Source organism: Melanotaenia boesemani, chromosome 2 (genome assembly GCF_017639745.1).
Source record: "Melanotaenia boesemani isolate fMelBoe1 chromosome 2, fMelBoe1.pri, whole genome shotgun sequence".
NCBI lineage: Eukaryota > Metazoa > Chordata > Actinopteri > Atheriniformes > Melanotaeniidae > Melanotaenia > Melanotaenia boesemani.
This window is the reverse complement of record NC_055683.1, coordinates 37,104,455-37,131,925: the sequence shown is the minus strand read 5'-3', so window position 1 is coordinate 37,131,925 and position 27,471 is coordinate 37,104,455. Positions and strand designations below refer to the sequence as shown.

Genomic DNA, 27,471 nt, shown 5'->3' with positions numbered 1-27,471 from the left:
TTCTTGCAGGAGGAACCCGGTGTGTCTTCTGCTGCTGTAGCCCATCTGCTTCACAGTTGGACGTGTTGTATGTTCAGAGATGATATTCTGCAGACCTTGGTTGGAACCAGTGCTGATCTGACTTCCTGTTGCCTTTCTATCATCTCCAGCCAGTCTGCCCATTCTCCTCTGACATCCCTTTCATGAAACAGCTTGAAATTATAATTAAGTGAGTCTTATATATGCAGCAGGTTTATTCCTGCTGCCGTGTTGGCTCGTTTCTTACATATTAAAGCAACACTCAGAGATCTCCAGCAGGTGGCAGCGTCCTCCAAAACTCAGCTGATCTGTCCAGAATCAGACATGGACACATTGACTTCAACATTCATTTTAATTGTGAAAAAGTTTCTTCATACACATCGCCTTGAACTGTACAATCAATAATTTAGAAAAGAAAACAATGTAGAGCTTGGTGTTTGAAGAACATCATCACACACACTCTCACACACATTTCAGGTTACTCAGCAGCTTCAGCCAAAATCAGAAAACAGGAATAGTGTTTTACAGGTTTAAATACAGGGAGCGTTATCAGAGGGAAGCCCTGAAGGCATCCTGAGGCCAAACATCCCACAATCCTTTGCAAATATTTAATAAAAAAACAAAAACAAAAAAAAAAAGTTCAGGTGAGAGAAAGGAAAGGCAAAACAAGGAGGAAGTGTTTCACTGCTTTAAACCTAGAAGGTCTCATCATGCTCATTACCATGGAGACAAAGAGGTGAAAATTAATCGTGGTAACCCGGGAGTCGCTTCTTCTTCCTTCAAGAGAAGAAACACTTTCAACCTTCTTCTTTAAAATAACATCTTCTCTGTTTGGGTTTGTGTGTCTACATCTGGAACAGATTAGTTTTTGTGCAGATTTTCACTCTTTTGAAGTGAAGAGGATTCATCCTGTGGAGAAAATTAAAGTACTTTTTTATGACATATTTCACAGAATAAATCTGGAGCGTAACGGTGGAGCTACAGCAGAATCATCAGGGTGGATCCTCTGTGAACATGTTAGAAGTCATGATGGCATCAGGTGGGTGGATGGACCGACAACCTCGTTTACCTGCTTCCTGCTCATATTTAATAAAAACGGGAGCCAGTGATGGATGCTGCTCAGATAAAGGAGGGAATATATTTATACTTTTCTGAACAACTTCAGAATCTTCTAAGAACCTTTTTTGCTTTTCCACCACAAGTTTAATTCCTGGGCGGTAGACTGGATCACAAACACCGGTTTAAAACAGCTGAAACAACGTTGGGAAGCTGTTTTCTGGTGGGGAGGGGGGTAACTGCTGCACCACTAAACCTGCAGCAGGGCAGGCAGTGTATATTTTATTTGAGATATTTTTTACTTATTTTTCCTGTGTTTATTCAGTTTTCATACAATTGTGAATAAATGTAGGTGTTAAGGGGTTAATACTCAGTCGTGCATGGGTGTATACCATCAATTAGAAAATTGAAGTAAATGTATAATATTTTGAAAAATACTTTAATAAGTAATTCTGGGTCATGTTACCCAGCAAAAAAACAACTGGGGAGACGTTGACTTCAAACATGACGCTTGCAGAGCATCAGTTCATCTGCTTGGTCTCCGTTTTACTCCTGGACCAGAACAGTTGGCGGCTCTGAAGTTCCAGAGTTTGGACAGAAACTGACTCCAGACCAGGTCCCAGTGGATCCAACCACAACTTAATCTGATCTGGTTTAAATGTAAACACAAACCAGAATGTAGTTGATCCTGTATGAAACTCAGACATCTGGAGTCTAGTTGGCACATCTATAAATACTAACAGAGTTCAAACCATTTTCCAGCTCTGAAATCCAGGGTCTGAAATCTCTGGTGGTTTTGGGAACTTTGTTGGTTTAAAGAACATTTTGAAAAATATACTCATACTAAATAGAAAAATCCAGATTAAGTTTTTAAAAAGCTTTAAGTGTTAAATTAGTGTTTTATGTTTCTAAAGTCGTCTACATAATGGAAATTTGCAGCTCTAATCTCTAAATCATAGTAAAGCTGTATAAAATATAATTTTTAACCAAATTCATGGACAAATTTAACGGTCTTGTCTATTAAAAATCATTAAATCTGCATAAAAGTTTTCAATGAAACAACTAGTGGTGCAATCAGCAATAAAAGGCTGCAGGTGGATGTCTGAAGTCCAAAGAGCAGAACACTTACAGGAAATAGTAAATTGGCTGAACCAAGTAAAAGCACTTGTCTGGTCTCTTAATGCTGCAGTAATCTGACTCTGGATTGGAGTGGGAAGCAGAAAGCTTTTCTAAATCAAAACATCTTTAAGTCTGGAAGCTAAGAAAGAAACAGACTGAGCTGAACGGGACCAGAATCAGACAGAAGTTTCCATCAAACACTTGAAGAGGCAAAGAAAACAGAATTAAAAACGAATGAAGCTGAACACCAGCCGCTAATCCTCACAAATGACGAGGAATAAAGCTCGCAGAGTGCAGGATGAAAGAGCAGCGAGGAGGAACGTAGAGGAGGCCCTCCAGAGATCCATGAAAGGAGCATCTATTATTCAGCAGCTATGAATCATGGGACGGCATGCGGAGGCAGCGAGGTACATCAGAGGCAGAGAGAAGAAGAGACGACGTGCTGCATTCAGCGACTCGGAAGAATTCACGTGTTGGGACTTGTTTCTACACGAGTGCCAGCTCAGCCTGATCCCACGAAGCAAGGCACTGATGCTGAACTACATTTACCAGAGACGGCCATTTTTCCTGCTGACCCTAAATGCAGCGGAGGGAGAAATATGGCTGCTGATTGTTTTAATGATGGCTAATCAAGTCTTTGTGATCAGAATTTATTATCATCTGCAGACATGGCTCCAATTAAACAGCTCATATAAAAATATTCTAACAATAAATTAAACACAAAAACTAAAAGTAATCCTGACCAGCGATGCTGGTGTGAACATGTTGTTCGCTATTATTTTTCATCTCCTCTCTAATAAATCTCCACTTTAGGAACCACACAATGCCCATAAAGTCAAGAAACACTGTGTATCCCCCAAGAAAATGTAAAAACTATTTTTCGGGTCCCATATGTGCAGGGGTGCAGCAAATTGGTCCAACAGTGCCACCCCCTGCAGCAGACCCAATAAAAAGTAGTCTTAAAATCACACATTTGTTATCTGATCTGCATCTAAACGACACTTTATCTTTAACAACAGTGACTTCTTGGAGACATCTACATCTCCCTATGCCGTCATTGCCATAGCCCCGCTGTGGACGTGCCATGTTATTTACCCTGTTGTTTCAAACCAATCCAACATGTTAATTCAATACTGAGCTGATTTACATGACCATCATAATCAGATAAATATAATAAATAATCAGATCTGATGCATCTACATGGACTTTTGAATTGTGATATTTAAAAGAAGCCCGTCTATATTTTCTAGTTCATTATCAGATTTCTTTTGGAGTACGTATGATCGTATGTAGTGATGTAACTTATTTTCAAAACATCCAATCTTAAGTGAAGATGGTTGCGCCCGCAGAGCTAATAAACCTGTAGCATAGTCTACATGTGAATGGTTTACTTTGTTTATACTCCAACTTCCTGCTGCTGCATCGTGTTTTTCTTTTGTGTTCTGCTCACGTTGTGACCCTCACAATTTACACCAACAGTAGAAACAGTTGAAAAACTGAAAATCCTACATAAACCACCAAGAGCTGTCAGTGTTTATAATGTTTCTAACAAATTTACCTGGAAAACTATCGGCATGAAAGTAGGTCTGATGATGAAAAAAAGGCAACATAGTCAGAGAGGATTAAAACACGATAAATATGGCTCACTTTTCACCATTAATGATGTCAGTGGAAAACAGGGGGTTCAGTTTAAAGAAAAACAGCAAATCATCATATCAGAGAACATTTTCTTTACAAAACTGTAACGGCATCCATCCTCCTAATTAGCAGCTATGTTAATGATGAGATTTACAACAATACCTAAAACAGTTAATCCATCCTACTGATGAGCACACAGACGGGTTCTGGGTGGAGGATCACTACCAGAGAGCTTTCTCCTGCATTTGACAGGTGAGCAGAGAAATCTGAAGAGTCCCCAGACAGTCGACAGGGAGAACAAAAGAAAAGAGGAGGAGGAGGAAGAGGGGGAGAATGAATCTAATTTGTGAATCTGTCGTCTTTCATCTCATCTTCAAACTACCAGAAACTCCAGAGTCAAAGACGCATCACTTATTTATCCAAACACAGATGGATGAATCTATTTAAAGGAGAAGTCTAATGCTAATCTACACCTCAGTGCCACAAACACCATCATAACACCATCATCCTGCTGCCTAAATTCCAAATGATTACTCTGCCACTGAAAACAGTCCCTTTGAGTCTGCTTTTAGCTAAGCAACACAGCTTTGTTCAAGTGTTGTTTTCTGGGTTTAAATAAAAAATAAAGTTCATTAAAGATGAAAAGACCTTAAAATAGGCTGTCTATTTTTGCACGATATCCATAGCAACAAGCATCACTGGCTCCCCTGCGAACAGCAGGATAATTAAAGATGAACCTCTGTGGGTTTTTGGAGCTTGGTGCTACCTGAATCTTAGACTCCTGTACTGGACTCAAGGCACAATAACAAGTCTGGATCTGAGAGTTGACCAGGTTGTGCCCATAAGGTTTTTAGGAGGGAAGCAGGTGATACTTTGAACCAGCCGTGAATATATGATAATAACTGAAGAGCTGACAGGTTATTAGTGTCTGATTGTAGCTTATTGGTCACTGAAACAGGAAAGAGACGTGGACAGAAAGAAGACACCTGTGCAACATGAAGCGAAGAGCAGAGCTTCATCATGTAGAGCAAGTAAATATGAGTCTGTGAAACATTTCTGTACAGGTAGATAACACTGGAGCCAAGAGTCTGTGCTTCCATAGCAGATGTAGTGAAAATCAAGTCAAAGACTCGTAGTTGTTCTGTGTCCCACCCCCCTCACCTGGAAAGTGCGTTATTGTCTTTAGCACTCTCTCAGGAGGGTGGGATGTCCGCACCCTCCATGTTCCAGCTCAGTTAGGAGATTTTACAGTTGCTGCGGGTGCAGTTCTGAGGCGGGCTCTGTGGCGGACGGATGGACTTGGGACGCTTCAGGCTGTTGCCTTTGGAGCCACCGGCCGGGTTGGCCAGCGAGTAGGAGCGTCCGTGCATCATGACGGCGTTCATGCCGTTGGCCATGGAGAAGGACTTGAGGTGGGACTTGATGGCAACGGGAAGCGGGAGCTTGTCGATGAGATGGACAGGCGTGCATGAGACGATGGCTCTGCAACAGAGGTCCTGGAGGCTGAAGACTGCAGCAGAGAGGAGAGGGGTTTGGGTTTCAGAAAACACAAAACAGGTCAGCTGGTTTCTGACTTAAAGGTGCAGTGTGTATAATTACTGACATCTAGTGGTAAAGATGGGTATAGCACAGCTGTAAATGTACGATAGCCGCCATTGGCATAAATATGTTTTCATCTGTGAGTGGATCCAGTGCAGGGTTGACTGCACTACAGGTAACTACTTAAACACTGTGTACATGTGTAGTGTCTTCTTCTATGGTGCCTTTACTTATCCCAAACAGTGCTCTAGCACCTATCAAACAAAGCCGGTACTGCAGTTTTAAAGCTGCAAACAGAGTTGTTTTTCCATTCAGACGCACCGTAGTAAAAGGATGGCAGCAAATATAACGGGTGCCATGTTTGCCAAAACTTTTTTTTAACATTAACATTTTTTTAAAGGCTGCATACCCTAAGTCTCAGCTTCCATGCCAAATGACTTATGGATTTTTCATCAGCTGATCATGGAGCTTGTGTCGTATCTTACAGATTAATGTTACTGTCTTCTCATGAAAAGTTTTATGTGTGTTTCTTTTGACATTTTGATTTTATAAGTCCTGTGAAAAGCCAAACAGGAATTTGACAGACCATGTCATGTGGCCAATGTGAACCAACATTTTCTGAAATTGACATCAGCCAATGAGAATTTACGTTTAGCATAAAACCCTCCCTCCCTCTTACTATCAAGTTTAGTTGCTAATACGGAGGGAAGAGTCAAGTTTGGATGAGATCATTCATTCAGGAGAGACAGCCACCTACTGTGCAGGTCAGGATGGAGGATTTCATTCATTGTGAAGTGCAGTTTTTCAGCCTTGGGACGCTACAGGTCAACAACGGCTCCAGGAATGTACTTAATAAATGTCAGTGTGGCATCAAAGCGAGTCAGAAACACATATTTCAGAAAGTGACATAGTCCTGCTTTAATACAGCAAAAAGAGTCCAGATGCAGACATGCAGAACATCAAGCTAAACTCTGTTCACATCTAAATCTCAGAGGGCATCACTTCCCACCACTTTAATCTGTAATTACACATGAATGAGTCGGAGAGACGACAGGTGGGAGGGAGGATTAATTACAGAGATGACTTTATGTAAAGATGTGACACCCATTAGCTTGTTTGCAGTGCAAGCTTTACACAGTTTCCACTGGAGAGCATTTAAACTCCCTGAAACCCCCAGCTCTGAAATGTTCACCCACCTCTGTTGGGCCTCCAGAACTTCTCCATGCCGTGCCTCATGAGGACGATGCGCGACAGCTCTGTGAAGGACTCGATGACGTTGAAGTTGCACAGAGGGCTCACTTCGAAGAAGGTCATGCCATTCTTCTCAGCGTATGCCCTCGCCTGCTCGGTGGGTACCTGCCTCTTGAAGGCCAGGTGTAGACGATTACCTACGAGGATGCGAGGCACACCTGGTGCATGCTGGGAAGAAAAAAGAGAAAAGTTAATTATGCTTTTTTTGTTTGTTTGTTTTTTATTAACAAAATGCAAGACATGCATGACAACACAAGGGTTAAGTGACAGAGAACAGATCAGATTTAGGGGTAAAAAGTGTGTGATGTGACAAGTGCTTCTGTCCGTGTAACAGCAAATAATCCAGTAGGTAAAATACATAGTAAACATTCGTGGGGGGGTCAGCCAGGACAACATATTTGTTTTTATTATGTGTTGGTGGGATGCTCTCAAACTAGATGTTTATAAAACATCAACCATCAAGAGTTCACTTGTCTCTTAGAAATAAGACATGAGCTCCAGTAATGATTCTGTAAAAAAAACAATAGTAAATCTATTTGCAGTTGATTAAACGCATCAGATGGAGAAATTAAGTGACTCAGAGTTAAGAAATTCATATAAAGTGACCAGCAGAGGGTTGTTATTAATTCAACAAGCTGGAGGCAGCAAATCTCTCTAATTCACCCCCATCTGTCCTAACAAACTGAATGAAACATGATGGCAGCGACAAGACGACCTCCTTCACTCCTCCTGACTGTCACCATTCATCAGCCTCTCTGTAGACTTTCCTCCTCGCTGCCTTTTCCTGCTCCAATTCTCTTGACTGAGGTCAGGCCTGAGGAAACAGGTTCTTCCTGCAAATAACTTTTTTGTAGATCGTTTCCTAAACGCAAATTTACCTTCAGATCACAAACTTTTAAAATCTGTTTAAAAAAGTTCCATGAAATCCAACCCACTGACATAAATACACATCTAAACACAAAGTTTATACCTAGTCGTTTTAGTAATTGAAACCAATAAAAGCCTGAAGGCTCTCTGATAAACAGAACCTTAGCCTTTTTCAGACCGTCATTAACCCGACGACAGTTGGACGTACTGTAGTTTCCTAAAAATGTGAGTCAGCAGTCCTGCAGCTCAGATCAGATGCAATCACTCAGGCAGGTCGTCGGTCTTTATTCTACATATCGACTTCTTTCTATCCAACAGATGGTATTAAATCAATAAATAGCAGCTCTGCTCAAACCTTCCTCCTCCACAGCTCTGCCCATCATTCTGTGGTGCAGCAGCTGATTCGCAGCTTTAAAGCCAAAGAAAGGACTCAGCAGAGACGAGTTAGAAACATTCCCACTGCTCAACTTATTCACATGGCAACTACGAAACCAAACTATGATACTCCATTCACATCACAGCTAAAATGTTTTAGAGCTTCATCAGATCCATATCCTTCCTAACCAAACAAAAGATTCTTCTTCAGATGTTCTGTTTTTCACTGGAGGTAAACTTAATGTCCAAAGGCCTCATTTAGAAAAATAAACCTTTTCAACCTGAAAAATGTATGTGAAACTTTAAACTGAAACTAAAACCTTTCAGTCCTCTGCTTCAAAGGAAAACCAGGCTTTATCTGAAAGGTCAAAGCATGAGACGTATTATAAATTATTGACTGTCCTATAGCGTTCATCAATATCTTTTAAAATTGTGGAGGAAAAAAGTTGCTGCTTGAAACGGATCAGGACTCCATCAGGAGGAACGAAAGTCTTTTGTGGTGAAGAGGGAGCTGAGCTGAAAGGTGAAGCTTTTGATTTACTACTCCATCTCAGCTCCATCCCTTACCCATGATCAGGAGATCTGAGTAGTGAGCAAAACGATGAAACTGAGGATGGAGGCGGCTGAAATGAGTTTCCTTTAAAGGTTGGCAGGGCTCAGACTGTACAATGGGGGGAGGAGGCTGAGCATCCGTTCAAGCATCTGCCTCCTAGTTACCTCCATTTGGAGGTTTTTGGGTACATCCAGCTGGGAAGAAACACACAAGAGGGATTTTCATCCCCTCTGGCCTGAGAACCCCTTAAGATCTCCCAGGAGGAGCTGCTAGGGGAGAGGGAGGTCTGGGTTACCTCTTTGACGTGACTTTGAACTGGCAGAAGATGGAAAATGTAAATAGTGTTTAAAACGTCCACAAAGTGCAATTTTAACAATGCTTGCTCCGACTCAATTTTTCCTTTAGCTGATCAGAGCAATAAAACCCCAGAGAGGAAAAAGCCAATCACATTTTTTTTCAAATGCTGATGGATCAATAAGCTTTAACATGTAGAGAAGTTAGATAGTCCCATCCATCAACAGTGACTTACACAACCAAAGCACACTTAGTAAAAATATAAACATGTTGTGAGGAGACGGTCAGACATCCAACATCCCGCTGGGCTCATGTCTGAACAAGGCTCTGTGTGGGATTTTAAAAACAAGGCAGAGATGAAGCTCTCCGGAAGCTCACGATCAATATTTCATTGTAATGTGACCACTCTGAAAGCCGTGGGTGGATCCACATGGTGCACCAGCTGTCGTCTCATTGATCATCTATCCATATTAACCCATCATTCCGGTTTATTCCAGCCTGGCATGTGGCTCTTTGGGGGTCTGCTCACTATGAAACTGTCCCTGCAGCTTTTCAGCACAACGCCCAAAAAATGTTGAGCTCAGAAAACAAACTCTGGGACCATTTTATAGTTTTATTTCAGCATCACTTAACCGCTTCACTTCTACCATGAAAAGAATAACAGCTGCAATTATTGCGCCTCATTCACTAATATCTTCTTACAAATTGTCTTAAATTTGTACTTAAGCTGTACTTGAGAAGTTTTTCACGGAAATCTTTCGTCAGATTTGCAAACGTGTTTGTAGACCATGAAATCTTTTGTATCTTTCCTCTTAGACTGGTGAATTTTCCTGCTAAACATAAAAAAAATGACCATAAAAGGTGATGACTTGTGGGCCGTGTGCAAACAGACACAGACAGACAGCAGATGTACAGGTGAAGAAATATAATAAACAGAACGCCAAAAGAATGAATGAAAACAAATAATAAAAGTAATGTGTACGGAGACCTGAACATCATCATGGAGTAGTGGCTAAAGAGGAAAATGATACTCCGTAGTATAAATGTTCATTACATCTTCTGCACCTTCTAGTCTGTAAAGCAAACTGCCTCCATATAAAGGAGCATTACGTAACTTTCTGACCTTAAAACTCTGCTTTCCAGACTCAATAATAGCAGTGGCATCTATTATGTTTATTTCTAGAGTGTTTTTTTTTTGTTTTGTATTATCACAGTGGGTGGCAGTAAAGAGCTGCATCAGGTGTGTTAAATGTGTTAACGGGGCATTTAATTAGCTTGGGTGCTGGAGGATGGCATAGTTTTTACTGCTTTCACGTTTTTGTTAATTGTACCTTTGTTTAAATCTGAAATGTGACCTGTCACCATCACATGTAAAGAATCCCTGAAAATAAACAGGAACTTCATCCAACATGGACAGCAGCTTTAGGACTGGTTCAGAAGTGCGTTAAAAACAAATCTCTCTCCTCACCCAGCTGAGTGGCCGGATACCACAGTCACTACAATTATATTAAGATTACACCATTTTAGTAAATTTTAACTATTAAGTACCACATTCAGCAGGTGGACATGGGAGTCTCAGGTGACCTGGACATTCATGTAGGGATATTCTTCTGGATGAGGGGGAAGACCAGAAATAGAATTAAATCCTATCTTGACTGCGACTTGTTTTTGAACGAATGACTGAAAAATACTTAATTTTTTTCTCTGAAGCAATTAGAACATTGAGACACAATCTCTTATCTCACTATTTATTTAAATAACAAAATAATAGGGATGCACGATATATCGGCATTAATATCGGTATCGGCCAATGTTAGTTATTTTTTAACATATCGGTATCGGTCCGAAAAGCAAAACTGGGCCGATATTAACAGCCGTATAATTGCTGATTGTGTACGTGTGTCAGAAGGTTTGGCCATGCAGCCATGTTTGGACATGTGACAGCGATGCAGCACTACATTGTGGGATGTAACTGAAGCAAGAAGCAATTTCAGCTATGTGGTAATTTTTCACGGTGTAAAAAGAAGGTACTCAAAAAGCAGGATGCAATATCCACAAAGTCGAAGTAATGCGAGGAGGATGCCGTGTCAATCCGTTCAGCACCACAAATTTGATATGTCATCCGAAAAACTGCCATCCAGAACTTCACAAACAATGGTGGGAAGCTAACACCACTAATGTTTGCCTTATTTTCACTTTGTACAGAATTTGATAATCTTAAACCTTTTAAAACAAAATATATATATCGACATCGGTAAATATCGGTCATCGGCCATAACAACTATATTAATATCGGTATCGGCCAAAATTTTCATATCTATAATTTTTCATCATATTGTGATGAACAGAACAGCAAAAAACACAAAAACTAATTTTCTTCAACCACGTCGACACTCAAATGTTTGTCGGAGTTCGCCTGAGTCTACGGAGATATAAAGATACAAAGATTTTCACGAATGCCCCAATCTTCGTAAAAAGTTTGAAGGAAGGACATAAGTTTTTTAGTCTTTAGATTTATTACTGGTTGTAGTCATCTCAGTCACCGTGATGGCTTGTATGCCAAAGCTACGTTGTGCTGTTCACGTTCCCTGAGGAACACTGGTTATCACTGACATACACGGCTCTTCTTATTTTGGGAACTAGTAACAAGAGTTTTTTACACATTGGTGACGTTCATCATTTGAAGGCTCCCAGAGTCTGGGACTGAACTGGGGAAACGATTGTTCAACTGTGTGAAACTGGTAAATTACTGGTTGTTATAATGTATTTTGTAGTTGTATTTTCCATGAAGAGTGCTGCTGAGTTCTTTTTCAGGTTACGCTTGTAAAAGAGATCTCAATGGGATTTTAATCTGGTTAAATAAAGGTTTAAGAAATAAAAAATAAATAATAATGATTGACAGACATAGAAACTATAAGATGAAGTGGAATGATCAGTGCATTAAAAGCAAACAAAAAGAAGCCTATTGTGTGTTATTACTGAGTAAAAATTAGCTGTGATTTTAGCTAAACCGTGCAGGTTGGATGACTCATCTTCATCTGTTTTCATCTCCTCTACATATCCACACAGCATCCACACATCTCTGAGACCTCCAGCTCTGTTTCTGCTCTTAAAGGCTTGAAGTCATGCCACTTCTGTGGAGGTGGAGCAGGAAAGGCCAAACTGGAACACACATTCCACAGACCAAAAATACCACAAACACACACAGAGACAGGCAGACAGAGCGGACATCCTCTGAGTTCCCATGTTAGCAGGAAGGACATGAAGTTAGACGCTCTCAGACTCGGTTGTGTTTCACTGCTTTGTGTTATTTCATGTCAGAGTCTGAAGACATAAAAAATGATATAGCAGCAAAGAAATGAAGTGCAGGTCACTGGGTCAATGCAGGGCTCCAAAGTCCTTTTTTCCAGTAGTACCATTTGGCTCCAAACTAAAAACCTCTTGTCTTAAAACCAATGCTTGTCTTAAATCTGCGTTAACCAGCAGAAAATCCAGTTTATTCTGTTAACTACATGCAAATTCCAGGAAAGCTGCCTAAAGATTTACAGAGGAAAAGGGTATTTCTTTATCTTTGTGGGGTCATGGATGGAGAGTGTGTTAGCTTATTGTGGTGCATGCACATATCACACACACAGTTACAACAGACATGTTACAGGCTGAAATAAATCAAGCATTTTTCCAAAAACATTTGTGGACTGAATAATGACCAATAGGGCAGCATTTATCAGACCGAATGAGCCTCACCTCGTCGATCTCCCTGATCCACCTGTCGATGCCGTCAAAGGACCAGCGGTTGGTGATGTCATAAACCAGCAGGATCCCCTGAGGAGAGATGAACCAGATCAACACAGAAACATGTAGGTTGTGGGTTTGATTCCTGCAGCTGTTTTCACTGCAGCGTATTTAAAGCTGTCCGTTTCTTACCTGAGCACCGCGGGAATACGAGCGAAAGATGGTGCAGAATCTCCCCTGACCCGAGGTGTCCCTGTGGAGAGCAGCGGAGGTCAACACTCAACTCACACATACGTTGTCGTGAAAGATAAAAGATTTTCTCTGTGTAATTTATTTAGGCCATTTATTGTTCTTTTGCTGCGAGCTTTGGCAGACGTATTTTAAGAACATGTCTGAAATTCTATGAATGAAAAGACAGCTGCTCTTTGATCACAACTTTTGGATCTCACCAAAACTGTGGCTCATTTATATCTAAATGATTACATCTAAAATTCTACTTTTCATCCCTGAGAGCACATTGTCACCTTCTGCTTCAGTGGAAGTTAAAAAAGGCCCTGTCCATTTCTCAATGGCTTCAAGATGTTGCCTATTTCCTGAAAGTGGTAAAAAACTAGGATTGAAATAAAGGGTACTGATTATTTTTTTGGCAAGTGGCAACCTTTCTTCAATTTTAGTTCTCTTAGGGTCATGCCGCCAAGTAGCTGTTGTGACAGGAGGAAAAAGGTCAACTGTGGTGGAGATACACAAGAAAAAGATGGACACCAATTACTTTCATATCTATGGGGTCGGCAGGTGCGCCGGCACATTCAAATATTATAACAAATTCAAGACAGTATAGCAACAAGGCACAGCCATACAGTGTCTACTTCAACTTCTGTCTACAGTTCAAACCACTTAAATACCAGTTTTACAGTGCTGCTGATAAGCCAAGTAAAACCAGAGTTATGATAAACATCCGCTTTCCCATTGCTGGAAAAATGCACCACATCAACCATGCAAAACATGATACGACAGCGTGACGTATTTATCGTCCATTCCAGTTGTTTATGGAATTTGTTGTCTGCCAGAAATGACGAAGTTACCTTGTTTTTCCGACTGGAGACTGTGTTCGTTTCAGAGGACCCAGGGAGTCCAGATTTAAAGATGACTGCTCTCAGTACCACCTGTAGTCTATTGTTGTCTTTATTAAATTTCTCTCTAACATGTTTTGTGTCCAGTAAGTTTCTAGTGCAACAGCAGCGAGTTGTTGTTACCGATGACTACAATGCTATGGTGGGGTTGTGAGTGAAATGTCACATAAATATGTGGTTTATTAATCATTCTCATGGTACACATTTTTAAAACTCTAGTTTTATACAGCATAATTGTAGATGTTCATAAATTGGCTACTTTGGAGGCATCCATTTTCCCCACACCAACTGCCTGGTAATGATGTTGCCTACTCTTGGACACTGAGAATTACGAGACAACTGAAACATACCATTAGTATCTGAGGAAGTTGTGGCAATGACCAAAATCCTCCAAAAGCAGATTGAAGTGCTGCCTCCTGGTGGACAGGAGGACTAACACAGCCTGGAAATGTCCAACCTGTTTTATCCTCTCTATCTCTGGTAGGGATTTTTTTGTTTTGTTTTGGTTATATTTTTGGGAAATCATGTACGCGGCACAGGTGGTGTGGTGGTTAGCACCGCGGCCTTACAGCAAGAAGGTCGCTGGTTCGAGCCTTGGCTGGGAGGAGGTTTGAAGTTTCCATGTTCACCCTGTGTATGCGTGGGTTCTCTCCGGGTTCTCCGGCTTCCACCACCGTCCAAAGACATGCATGTTAGGTTAACTGGTCACTCTAAATTCTCCCTAGGAATGAGTGTGAATGGTTGTTTGTGTCTCTGCTGTCCCTGCGATGGACTGGTCACCTGTCCAGGGTGTAGCCTGCCTCTCACCTGTTAAATGCTGTTAAGCTCCACGACCCTTAATGGACTGAATGAATGAATTTATGTGGCATCTTATGGTGACGTGAATATTCTGTTTAAAAGTGCTGGAGACATTGCAATTCAACAATAGTTGTTTATAACTTTGCTGTTTACTAAATTTGTACATATTCTTTTAAAAAGCACTATTTATATTTGCATTCTAAGTTATAAAAAATGGTTTGTTATATTTTTGAGGCTTTACACTGAAAAATCTAACTTTTTCTTACTTGGATTTTATCTTTTTTTGTGGGATTTCATGTCCTGTGTGTTAAAACAAAATGTCAGAATTAAAAAAAAGATAACTGTAAAATCACACAACAAATAGGTAACCGTTTTATAGGTGAAATATAAAAGGTAAAAACAAAAATAGCCAAAAACATCCAATTATATCCAAATTCCCAGAGGGTTAATATCCAGGAATATCTGGAAAATTTATTTATCTGGGAAGAGCCTGGTCAGGTAGACGAGTTTATTGTTTGTTAGCTCACATCATTTTAATCTTTGTCAGATCAGACATGATTTATGGAGTCATTGCTATTCCCTCTGATGTGCATCAAGTCTTTTTACTTTGACCCTTTCTTATTGGGATTGTGTTGAAGTAAATCCCCGCGTCTCATCCTGGGGTTTGATGAAATTAACTTTAAATCTTAAAGTTCTCAGTTTCTTTGTCACCTCAGAGACCAGCAGAGTTTGAGTCATGAGATGGAACGCTGGAGATGATCACAGATCATATGAATGCAGTGAGAATAACACTGAGGCAGCAGAAACCAGGAGGATTCTGCATCATGAAACTTGGCTCTCCACAGGGAGGACGAGGCGTTGGTTCTCCCCCGAGGAGCTGAATTCCTTGGCCTACTTCCACCAAACAGGCCTTGCCTCACACTGCAGTGTCTTAACTGACGAGTACACAGACCTGCTGTCTCTCAGCAGAGCAACAAAGTACAGTAGAATCAAAATGAGCACATCCACCTTGCTGTCTGATGTTGTGTGGCCTGGGTGCAAATGCTTTTACCCTTTGACCAAAATAAACAGATGTGGAAGTTATAGATATACAACCAATAGGCTTGGCTACATCTCATTCTCCGTGACAGTGATTGGATGGATGGGACAAAGCACAGCAGGGTTAACTATTTTTACTGGATAACTTTTTCTTGCACGAGAATCCTCTAGAAGTGTCCAATTTAAAACAGTAAGATGTCTGTATTTCTAACACAGACTGTTTCTATCACAGGAAGTGTTAAACCGGGAAGGTTAGGGATCTCTATGGGGTATCAGCTCAGGTTTTCTGGCCTAATTTACTCTTTTCAATGTCAAACTATTTAGGATTTATTTGGAAAGCTGTGATCATGCTTGTACAACTGGGTGCAAAAGTTTCATACCACTGTAACTTTTATATTAATATTTGTTTTTGCATGTTTCTAAGCACGAGGTTGAGATGAAAATGGGAGGTTATGAAGATTCACATCATGCAGTAAGAGAGGTCTGACATATTTTGTCAGAGAATGGTTGGAATGATCCAGAAAGAGTGCATAAAAGAAATTCACCCTCTTTTAGCCTGTAAGTTTTAAATATCAGGACATATCACCAAACTCGGTTAAAATTCAATAACAAAGACAACATGCAGAGGAAGTGTGTCAGTTTGGGAGAGCAGCTGGACAGATGGCTTCACATTTAACTTTGGTAAAAATATGGACTTTATGGTCCACCCAATGACTTGCAGAAAAAGCCCAGATCACCATCCCTTCACCACTGTGCTGACAGTTGGTATGAGGTGTTTGTGCTGATATGCTCACGAAACCTTAAAAAAGAACTGAGAAATTTCAGGCATCTGTTTACGAAGCAGCAGCTTCGTGCTTCTCGCTGTGCATATGCAACTTGAAAGATTTAACTCCCACCAAACCAAGTTTTAAAAAGCCTATTGCGCAGTCTAAAGTGGGTCTTTTAGCTATTACCTGATGTCAAATTATGGCACAAATGTTGATCCACCCAGCTAACATTAAATTTGCACAACCACGACTGACGCGCCCACTAGCTAATGAGCTACAAACTGCTGATGTGTATCTCTGAAAATAGCCCCCCTCCCACAAACACACTGAATAAATGTTCCGCTTATTCCCTTTGCTTACAGGACAACACAAAACATCAATTGGAAATTCTTTACAGAGATGTCCAAAACCCCTCAGAAATCTTGTTTATGTTCTGTCATATTTTTAAGACTGGATTTAAGGATTACTTGTCATTTTTAAAGGTCTTAATTTTATAAAATCAAATTTAAGACTTTTTAAAGGCAAAATAAGTAGCATTGACACCTAGTGTTTCAAATCAGAACTGCAGTTGAAAGAGAAAAACACGGAGAACATTCTTCCCTCCTCCCCCTAGGAGAGTTTCGCGTAGGTTGCTGGTTTGTGAGAGGACGGTTCTTTTATACAGTCTATGAAGGACGGAGAACATAGCGCCAGCAAACATCATGATGACGAGCGAAGATGATTCACACACACAGTAAGTTGCTATGCTTTGCAACGCTTGCGCTAATTTCACGCACTAATTTACATTAAGCATAAAATAGAGTGTAAAACACTACATTAATCAACAAATGCCACGCAGCGGCAGTTTTCCCTTAGTCTCACTTAATTAATTAATTTGATAGTAATTTCATAAGTTTATAAGGACAAACACAGTATTTACTTGTCACACAAATTAATTTAATGAGTGCCAAGAAATAAATTAGACTAAAATCTTTGTTATTCAAGATAAACTTTTCGGTTAATTTAAGCAAAATTCCGGTGCTTACCTGTCGAGAAGAAACTTTGCCAGCTCAGACTTCACCTTTTAAAAGATTCTCTAATATTTATCCTCGTTTTATTACGTTTTTGGTCGTTTGCTTTTTGTAGTAGGATGCTGAGGCTTTTTAGGTTTTCTGAAACTATTTCTGGTCCGCTTCTTTTACTAGCTTCCATACCTGCACGCTGCTACTCTTTTTCTGACATAAAATACCAAACGCTGCCTTGTTGTTGTTAGGCAACCATGGGGAGTCGCATATGATTGGTTAAGGAACCAGGAAGTTGGAAAGAGCAACACAGTGCACCCAAGTTATTCCGGCACGGAACTCTTATTTTGAAGGAGATATTATTATTTTGTTGATGTAGGAGACAGATTGTTTATAGGGAAGCTTCCTTTTATCCCTCGCAGCAAATGAAAACATTTTAAATTATTTTTAAGGAAAAAATCCTAATTATTCAGCCTTTACAACTTTCTTAGGATCCGTGGATATCCTGTGATTGCTGCCGAGCAGCAAACTGACTCTCTTAATTTCTGTAAGAGTGGACTGTTTTTTACACACTGCTTCTGCATTTTGACTTAGTTTTGTTAAATAAAAATGAAAATGTGTAACATGTTTATTTTATCTAAATTCCATCAAAATGCATTCCTGCTCAGCAACATTTCAGGGAGAAATTTTTGCTGGTACATTTAACTTGATGCTGCACAAGATGGTTGATTAAATCAAATAAATGCAAATAAATTGAGAGTTTTTCTCCCATCCCAGGCAGTGCTGCCAGAGCATTTATCACCACTGACAGCGCTGTGAAGGCCTGGATTTAAGAGACTCACACAAATGTACAAATTTAACTTAAATTATCCCCCAAATTTCAATGATATCTTAAATAGTGTCCTTTTATCTCTTGCAGTGGTGTAGATGTGTTCTTACCAAAGCTCCAGCTTCACTCTCCTCCCATCCAAAAGGATTGTGGTGGTTTTATAATCGATACCTGCACAAAAAAAGAGAGCATAAAGAAGCAGCCATTAGACAAAAAAAAAAAACATCAACATCCTTGGCATCAGCCAGGATCACAATAACAGTCTTCATCTTAAACCATCAAAAAGTGAGCGTAAACTCAGATACAACACACCACAGAGGACTTTGAAAGCAGTGCTCCTGTATTCTGTCTCTCCTTAACAATAAGATGACTTGTCAAGCTAACATGAGCATTGGTTACATGTGAGAGCAGCAGATGAAGCTGTTCAAACCCCACATTGAGACAAGCTGAAGCGATGTCTCACCTACTGCTGTACTGCAGAGGACAAGAAGAGACTACAGGAAGTGGCTCCTTAGTGACATTTACACTCGCAGACTTCAGCAGAAAGAAAGAGGAACCATCAGAGACCCTTCACACCCTGGTCAACCCCCTTTTCTGTCCCTTCCTCTCCGGGAGAAGCTACAAGACATTTACATCCCCTTTACACAACAAAGCCGAAAAAGTAAAATGCTAAACTTTTATGAGTTTTGGCTTCTCGTTTCCAAGGTAACAGAGTTTTGGGTGGACAAAGCCGCAATGGTTTGAGAAAAGGCTCCAAAGTGAAATGTTTTTGTAATGCAAAGTGAATCCTGTCTGTGTAACCATGAACTGGAATCTTTTGGCAACTATAATGCCCCCTTTCTATGCGCTTATTATCCACCAAACCTTGTCCTTGAGTAGTTTTCCTTTTCCAAGCAAACCGTTTTGGGGAAGGCTGCGCTACATAACTAACAGCCATTGTTATGTCTTCAGGTCGGATGAGGATGTAGTGCAAACGCTGGGTGTGTCACTGCAAAGTTTCACCGCCCACTACAGGCCTGGCATGCGTACTACACCGTTTCCAGTCCTGTCTGTGTTTTCAGTCTGCGTGGAGGCAGTTTTTACACTGCTGTTGTGTAAATGCAACTTTTTTTTAATACACAAAGGGAAAATTTTGGGGTTTTCCATGGAAGCGTTGTGTAAACATGGACTTAAAGCAAAAACAAACAAACTCAAGAAGAGCTTTACCCCCATGCTGTTAACTGTATCTCCTCCCATCACAACACACCAACCCCCCACCATCCCACTGACTGAATAACCACCAACAACCAGACAGAGCTACACCCCCCCTCTGTAAAATATTTACTGATAATCGCATGCTATTTATTCACACCCTGTTGTTCATTTGCACCTTGTATATATCTTTTTATCAATCAAACATTATTTAAGCACTTTTCATTCATTAAAATGTCGCACAAACTGCTTTACAGACTTTAAAAAACATTAAACATTAAGAATAGCCTATCAACCACGCCTCTAACCATACACACGCTACCCCTCCAACCATCACCACACATACATATACGCACACATACACTCAGAATAACATGTGGCTCAGCAGAGGAGCCAGGTCAGAAAAACATGAACGTTTTCTGCAGCCCTGAGGTTCTCTGGCAGGCTGTTCCAGATGCAGGGGCTGTAATATTAAAAAGATGCCTCGCTGTGGGTATGTGTCCTGACTTTAGGAAGTGAAGACCAGTGCCAGAGAACCTCAGGGTCTGCGAGGGTTTATAAGGTAAAAGCAAGTCCGAAAGATAAGAAGGTCCACAACCATTAAGGCATTTATAAACCAGTAAAAGAACTTTAAAAACACAAGGGAAGACAATGCATTGACCTTAAGACGGGTGTAATTATATTTTCATATTTGTATTCTGTTGTAGTCTCTCGTCTTATATCTTGTATATTTCTCTATAGTTAACTTTGCACTTTAAACCTGCTGCTATACAGCTTCTAACTATGTATAAAGGTAGATTTTTTTTTTCTTAAGATTTATCAGAAAAATTCAGAACATCTGCTTTAAAATAAAACTTCAGGCTGTCAGTTAATCATTTTTTTTAAATATAGGTGAAAATGGGCAGCCAGCAGCATTTCCTGTTAAAATGTACTTTTTAGAAACAGTGATAAAGAGAGACTGCATTAACACCTAAAAAAAACCAATCATTTGAAAGTACTAAAGAAAACTCCATGTACATGATCCTGGATTTAGTTAATCAGTCCAACCATGGACATAATTTTGTTTTAATGCCAACATTAACAGTTTTAATATTTATAGTCAGTTTTGTAACTAAACCAAATGAGACCAGGGCTACAATGATGTAAAATGAATGCATCAATAGATACAGCAGCATAAAGACCGACCAGAAACAAGAACACTGAATTTATTACTATCAGAACTTTGTAGAAATAACACACAGATCAACAGTGACCAAACCTTTTCTCATCTGCACATCATTCTCTCAAGTTTTGGCTTTCAGGAGAAAAATATTCACATTGAAACAAACACACAACAGAAACAATTTCCATATTTACACTTCTTCCTCATTTACAGTTATTTCTGCTACTATTTACCTGCTATCCTCACTAAACCAACTTCATCTCAGCTGCTTCTTGGCTCCACCGTGCTTTAGAAACGTCTTCTTGGCTTTATTCCAGCCATAGAGGAGCATTATTTTTCTTCTTTTCAGACACACATAGAACTTTCTGCTCACTTTTTGATCTTTGGCTGCTCCTGATTGGACATTATCATCAATTTAAGCTCTCTTGATTGGTGGAAAGTTTAACAGTAAGTGGCTTTATCAACATTTCCAGGTCTAAATAGAGGTCTCTTAGCAACATAGTAGTGATAGTGATCTTTTTGTGATAATGTGATAAATAATGGACTGTGGATTTAGTCTCTGAATAAACACTACATTTTGCAGCTGGATTGTAAACCTCCTAGTTGGGATATAAATGCCTGGAAAACGTCTAAAGCTCATCTTAAGAGTAAGCTATCCATCACAATTTACCCCGCAGAGATGCACACTACTGTTCTTTAGAAACTGATGATGATATCATAGCTAGTACTGGAGTCACTGGAGATCTAGTGGAGTTTTAAGAGTTAAACATAAAAAAGACAAATTAGGAATTGCATTTACTTTTATTAAAAACGATGGTAGTAATGTTTTCTGTCATTTTCATATTTACAAAAAACATACTGTGGGCCAGATTGGACCCCTCTGGTGGGCCAGTTTTGGCCTCCGGGCCATATGTTTGACACCCTGAAAGAGACTCAAACATTTGAGTTGCCCTCTAAATATGAGCACAAGCTCATGTTTATTGCATAAAACCACAAAAGTGAGCTTTGTAAATCAGTTTGATTCATCCTCTGAGGAACATGAATGTAGAAAGATTTAGACCAAACTCAACCGTCTTCTTCCTTTTAGAGATGACACACTGTAGTAGAATTATCTGTATCCTCAAAGTCAACGCTGAGTCAGCTAAAATACTCATTTCCAAAACAAATATTCTTAACTATGCTTATTGTTTAACCATCAGGATGAAGGCAAACCTGTTTGGCTGCTCTGCTGCCTCTTGTTCCATGTCTGGACATGTTTTCACTACGTCTGGCAGCACCTGAGGCCAAACAGGTGAACCACTAAACAAGCAACCGCCGACAAAACGTTTATCTTTTCACCTGTCCACACCTGCTTAAATCTGCCTGTTTAAAGATGCGCCTGATGATGTCTTATAAATGTTTACAAATCAGAAACCAGACTAAGATGAATAAATATAGTCCCAATCAAAATGACCCAAGAGATTACAAAGCCTTTTAAAAGTTGTAAAAGGAAGTGGCAGCCGCAGACGAGGCTAAAAGGTCAACTTCTCTCAGCCATCCACGCACACGTGAACATTTTCCTCTCTGACAGTAATTGCTGGAAACCTCTCTGAAACCTTACAGCTTCAGGCTGTGATGGGTAGCAGCTGCTGGCTAACAGCATTAGCACTATCTTCTAATTTCCAGGCAGCGTAAAGCTGCTGCAGAGCTGAAGTGCTGAGCTCAGACCGGTCTAATCGAATTGGAGTGAGTGCTGTGCTGCGTACCAAGTGCTTCTTTTTCTCTTGTTGCCAGGGCTCGCTTAGACAGCCCAGATAATCAATAAAGCTTCTCCGATGTTTCTGATGTCTTAGTTGAAAATTGCCTTTTCAATTCTAGGAGTTGGACAGCTTTAGGTCCTCTTAAGCTTTGTGAAATTTCTAACATTCAAATTGTGTTGAGACAGTGTTGATTTAAGGACAGAAAAGGTGATGTAGCTAAATTCTCCATTATGATATATATGTCAGTTTGGTATTCATTATGCTGATATTTGATTACTGGGGAAAATAATCAAGAGAGAAAGAGTGAATGCAACACACATACAGAGAGCATCACTCCTGACATCTCGACCATCCAGACGCTTTGAAAAAGATTGGATATATTCAATTTAGTACCACATATGAAAGTGATCTGGGTTGGATTAGAACAAAATCTGATTTGTGCTGTTCAGACTATAATAAAAAAAAACAGGCATGGGTACATATGGCTCTCTCCCTTCCTCTCTTTTCCTTGCTTCTGTCCTCTTGCGTTTCTTGACCGAGTAGGCCACAGCCACATTTAAATCGGCCAGTGTTTTGATATCCAGTTGCTAGCGTGCAGCAGTGTATAAAGCAGCTGTAGCATGATGCCCTAGGATAAAAAAAAAATTAAGTGTGGTTTCTCAGCCTCAGGATGTTTCAGATTGATGGCTCCATGAAAGTACATAATAAATGTCACTAAACCACCAAAACCAGTCAGGAAAACAGAGTTTTAAGGTCATAAAGTTGCATAGTGGTACTTTAAAATGTGTTTTTTTATATATATATATATATATATATATATATATATATATATATATATATATTCTTGCTTCAAATAAAGAAACATTTTTCTAATCCCTCGCTCTTGCTCACAAATATTTCAATAAGCATCAATGTATATGGGTAATGGGCAAAAAGCAGATCTTAAAAATGTACAAAACTTTGATGCATTTCCATGTTTTGCTGGTGCACCCAAATAAAAAAGTTAAAAACACCAGTGCAACCAGTACATAAAGTTATTCTGGAGCCCTGCTTAGAATACCAAAGTACTCAACAAAGCATTGCTGCACAGTTTTACAAACACTGTAGATGGAATTTGTTGCCAAAATTGGTCACCTACAACCAGAACTGATAATTCATCAGCTGACGTCACATGATAAGAAAAAAATGTTTTAAGTGCTGCTATGTTAATCTGTTACCTGTCAACCCTCCTGCTCCCACACATTTCAGGCTTTACTACAAGACGTTCGGGTGGCTGACTGCTCCAACCAACAGTCTGTAGAAAGGCGGCTTTTTTATGGATTTTGCAGCTGCATAAAAACTAGGACCAGAACCCAGAACAACATGCTTGCAGAAGTAGAGCAAATATGTGGTGTAGCGACAAGAAATTAACCACATTCACACAGCAAGCAGCGTAAAAATGTAAAGAAAGAGAAGAAATGAAGCAGAAAAGAAGGACAAGTGGAATAAAAGTGGTGGACTTCATTTACAGCTACGCTCTGTGATGACAGTCGTGTGCCTGTTTGTGGATCTCTGAAAAAGATAAGACCACATTCAGCTTTTCATCCACCTCCCACTTCTTTACACTCTGAAGCCCCCCTCCAGGAGGGTGGTTTAGTTATCTGTGAGCTGGCTTGCATCCAGTAATGATTGCTACATGAGGATACGCTGCTGTGAAACGAGCCAGTCCGCTGTCATGACTAAACAACGGACCACCGCGCCAAGTCCACCCCGGGGAAAAGACGATTGTTAGCGTGCAGCAGGCAAAATAAGATTTAAGGGCCTCCGCTGTCTAGCAGATGCATGGAAATGTTTTTTTTTTTTTTTTTATGTTTCTTCATTTTAATTGGCCCCTCTTCGTACTGGCTTTTATCTGATGTCTACCATCAGCTGTTATATTTAAGCTTTGTAACGGTGAACAGAATTCATCTCTGAAAGGATTTTTGTGCTGATTTACTCCATTTGTCTCCTTTTTATATCAATGAGCCAGTTGGTGTTGTCAAGCCCGGCTCGTAAGAGACTTGACAAACAAGAAGCGGGACAACGAGGGATGCCAATTAGAGTATGATTTATTAAGAAACGGTGACTAAAGTAAATAAACGAAGCTTAACTGTGTAACCTATGTGTACAATCTGTAGCATCAGTAGTGTGTGGAAGTGTTGGTTGTAGAGAGGTGTTGCGTGGGAAAGCTAAAGTGGATAAACTAATGGGTGCATAAACAAAGGAAAAGGAGTGCTGCCAGTGAGCAGGCCGGCGCGAGCAGAGAGCCCCGCAGGTGGAGAAGGCCTGGTATTTAAGCCCAAACGGGCCACGCCCCCGCCAGGTACCGCGGGAGAACCGGAGCAGCATACTGGCCACCTGAGAAACGGAGGACAGAGGCGGAGAGAAGGAGGAGGAGGCAGAACAAGAGAGAGCGGGAAGCAAAAAGTAAAGTCCCCAGAGACGGACAAAATACAGCCCGCTCTGGGGTTGTCACAGTGTGCAACCCCAGCACTCACACGTATTAGATTAAGACAGAAGTGGAGCAAATCATGAAAACCTAAAAAAAAAAAAAAAAAAAAAAGCAAGTGTGGCTAACTTTTTTCTTGGTTGCATCAGTGTATTTAATATTTTACTGTCTCCTCATGCACCTCAGAACAGAGGATTGAATCAGAGGTTTGATGCAGTCTTTGTTGCTTTCCTTTGCTAGATTATTATTTTTATGAACTGGTTCAAGTGAACGCAGTTATAAATGATACTAATGTGGCTCATATAATGGATTTGTTTTAGATGGGTTAACAATAGAATAAAGTTACCACTTTTCTAACAGTAACACTAATCAAAGAGGTAAAAATGTGGCAGATCAGTTTATCCAACTGGCTCCACCAAGATCAGAGCCAACCACAGACTGTGGACAGCGTTATACAATCAAAATCTGTTCTGATTTCCTCTCCTGAAATATTCATCATCTTGTTCTGGTTTGTTCTGGCAGAGCAGGGCTACAGTGATTTTTCAAATAATCTGTAAAGGGTTAGAAATTTTGTCTGTACCAGTCCTGAACTGATTAAAACCAGTAAGCATCTTTGGTGTTAAGTCATAGATAAAATGCTGTGTAATCAGGGTTGTGTGGATTTATTATCATGAAGAGAAAACTTGTTAAGTAAACTGCAGTCATATTTAGATGAGACTGTATTTACCTGACAATATGTCCACTAATTCTCCCATTGCAATGTGTTGATGCACAAAAATCAATATCAAGATTCACAGTTTCAGACCTTGGCAGGATTTACTGAAATAATCTAATCTCCTCTTACTTCAGGAAATCAAAAGCTGAAGCACAGCAGGGGGTTGTGTTTCCTCACAAAGGGGCTTATCAAGCGAACCAGCATTGACTGGCATCTGAAAACTCAGACTGGATGAGGATCGCTGCCCATGTGAGAGAGTGAATTCATCAAAAACACTCAAGTGGGTAAAACTGGGTCAGTTAAACAGTCTCAATGACCATTTTTCCGTTTACTTATCATCTCAGCTTCAACCACAACATCCATCAGCTCTTTTGTTATTTTTTCACACCTTCAGCTGCTGGAGGAAATGTGGGAATGTGCAGAAGGGGAGTCAAACACCAACAGGCAACATCAGCCTCAGGCAGCGCTCATTATTTATGGAGAAAAAAAGATGGGTCATTCTGCTATCTGATGTATTTTTTATGAACACATGCTGTTGTTACTGAAAGGGGGAGAGAGGGGGTCTTTATCTGAAAGTGTCTCATCTCTCAACGTCTGCACAGTTTACCTTTGAGGGATTTGTAATTTAGCACCTGAGAATCCAACATCTGGGATTAAAGATGGAGAGATTAAGACTAATTAGTCTGTGTTCATGTGTCACTGTGCTCCTCATAAACATACAAGCTTTATTTACTTTTATCTATTCAATGCTATGATTTTCTTTTTTACTCTTTCAACTTTGCTTCTGGTTTTATATAATCCAGTTTTACTGATTAAAGCCGCTGGATGATTTTAGTTTAGTGAAAATATTGAGGGAAAACACAAGGAGGTGGTTCATACATGATGTTCAGTTGTCGTCAAATCAATGGCAAGAAGTGCAGGAGGAGGCCATATAGGGACACAATGAAAGTTACTCAAGTAACTTTGTAGGAGATGAAAACAGAAATGACATCATCTTAACTTTAAAAAACAATACAAATCTGAATTACGCAGGTAAGTGACAGGGATGTCCCAGACTGGGTGGTTTTTAGTAAGACACTTAAAATGAAAAAGGAGGAGGACAAAGAGAAAAAAAGAAAATAAGGAGTAAATGACCTTTTATGAAACTGAAAACTGAGATTTGAACCTGGAGCTGCTAATCCTGCAGGTTTCAGACATGCTGATGCTGTCATACATGACCTGTTTACCACTGAAGCAGGTGACTCATTCACCAGATGAGATTGTGGATTAACCAAGAAAAAGTCTTAAAACTACCTGGCAAGTTAAAAATCAGACTGTTTTCAGTGATTTTTTATGTGGTCGTCCAGCTATTCTTAATTGAATTGAATGTATTTATTTAGCAGAGACATTAACAACAATACATTGATATTAAGGGAAAATATGTTTTGTGCCAGGCTTTAGCAAAGCTGCTAATTTCCACCTGCAGTCCCTGGACAGGTAAACGTTACCTGTTACCTTCCCTTAAGGAAGGAAAACAGGGAGAAAAGGCTGAGGTATGAAACATGACACAAGAACTGGGCGGAAAATCAGTGGTAATGATGGAGGGATGGATCCTAGCCAGAACACAGACCTCAACATTTTTAAAGCAGTGTGGAATCATCTGGACAGAGAACAGAACAAAAGGCAAAAAAACATCCAAAAAAGAGCTTTTGAAAGTCTGTCAATGGTTTTAGAAAACTATTCCTCAAAAGAAATTAGAAGAAAGCTCGTCTAAAAGGGTTTAGACTATGAGGAACGATAAAGATGCTCAAACCAGTTCATATTTTGCATGTTTCAACGAATCTCTGCAGCAATCTCCTGTTTTTCCTGTTAGGGAAATAAGCTTGTGCACGCTAAGGGGACAGCAGGTCACACCAGCAGCTTTTCTGCAGCAGCAGGCAGCGATTAGGGCACAAACAGAGATCCAGGTGATCCAACACTCCTGCAGCAAAAGGTGAGATGAGCCATCCGGCCACAGCTCTGTCATGTTAAGAGCTCAGAAAAAGCTTAATACTTATATTTTTGTAACAGTTGTAGCTGTTTAGGAATAAAAGGAGCCATACTGAATATAAAATATCTAACATGAGCGTCATGTGTTAAGGCTCAGAGGTCAATGAAAAGCATTGTTTAGAGAGGGACATTCTCCAGTAACAACAATGCACATACTATACGTC

General features: G+C 40.0%; 1 protein-coding gene across 1 annotated transcript in view; it reads right to left on the bottom strand.

Moving 5' to 3' along the window:
• Nucleotides 1-351: 351 nt before the first annotated feature.
• Nucleotides 352-27,471, bottom strand: part of rab40c (RAB40c, member RAS oncogene family) — a 28,518-nt gene continuing 1,398 nt past the window's right edge. The window contains exons 2-6 of the mRNA XM_041997323.1: nucleotides 18,116-18,176; nucleotides 12,635-12,695; nucleotides 12,455-12,532; nucleotides 6,567-6,789; nucleotides 352-5,341 (exon numbers count right to left, since the gene is read on the bottom strand). Of these exons, the coding sequence (XP_041853257.1) occupies nucleotides 5,067-5,341; nucleotides 6,567-6,789; nucleotides 12,455-12,532; nucleotides 12,635-12,695; nucleotides 18,116-18,176 (698 nt within the window). The 3' untranslated portion in view covers nucleotides 352-5,066. The remainder of the gene's footprint in view (nucleotides 5,342-6,566; nucleotides 6,790-12,454; nucleotides 12,533-12,634; nucleotides 12,696-18,115; nucleotides 18,177-27,471) is intronic.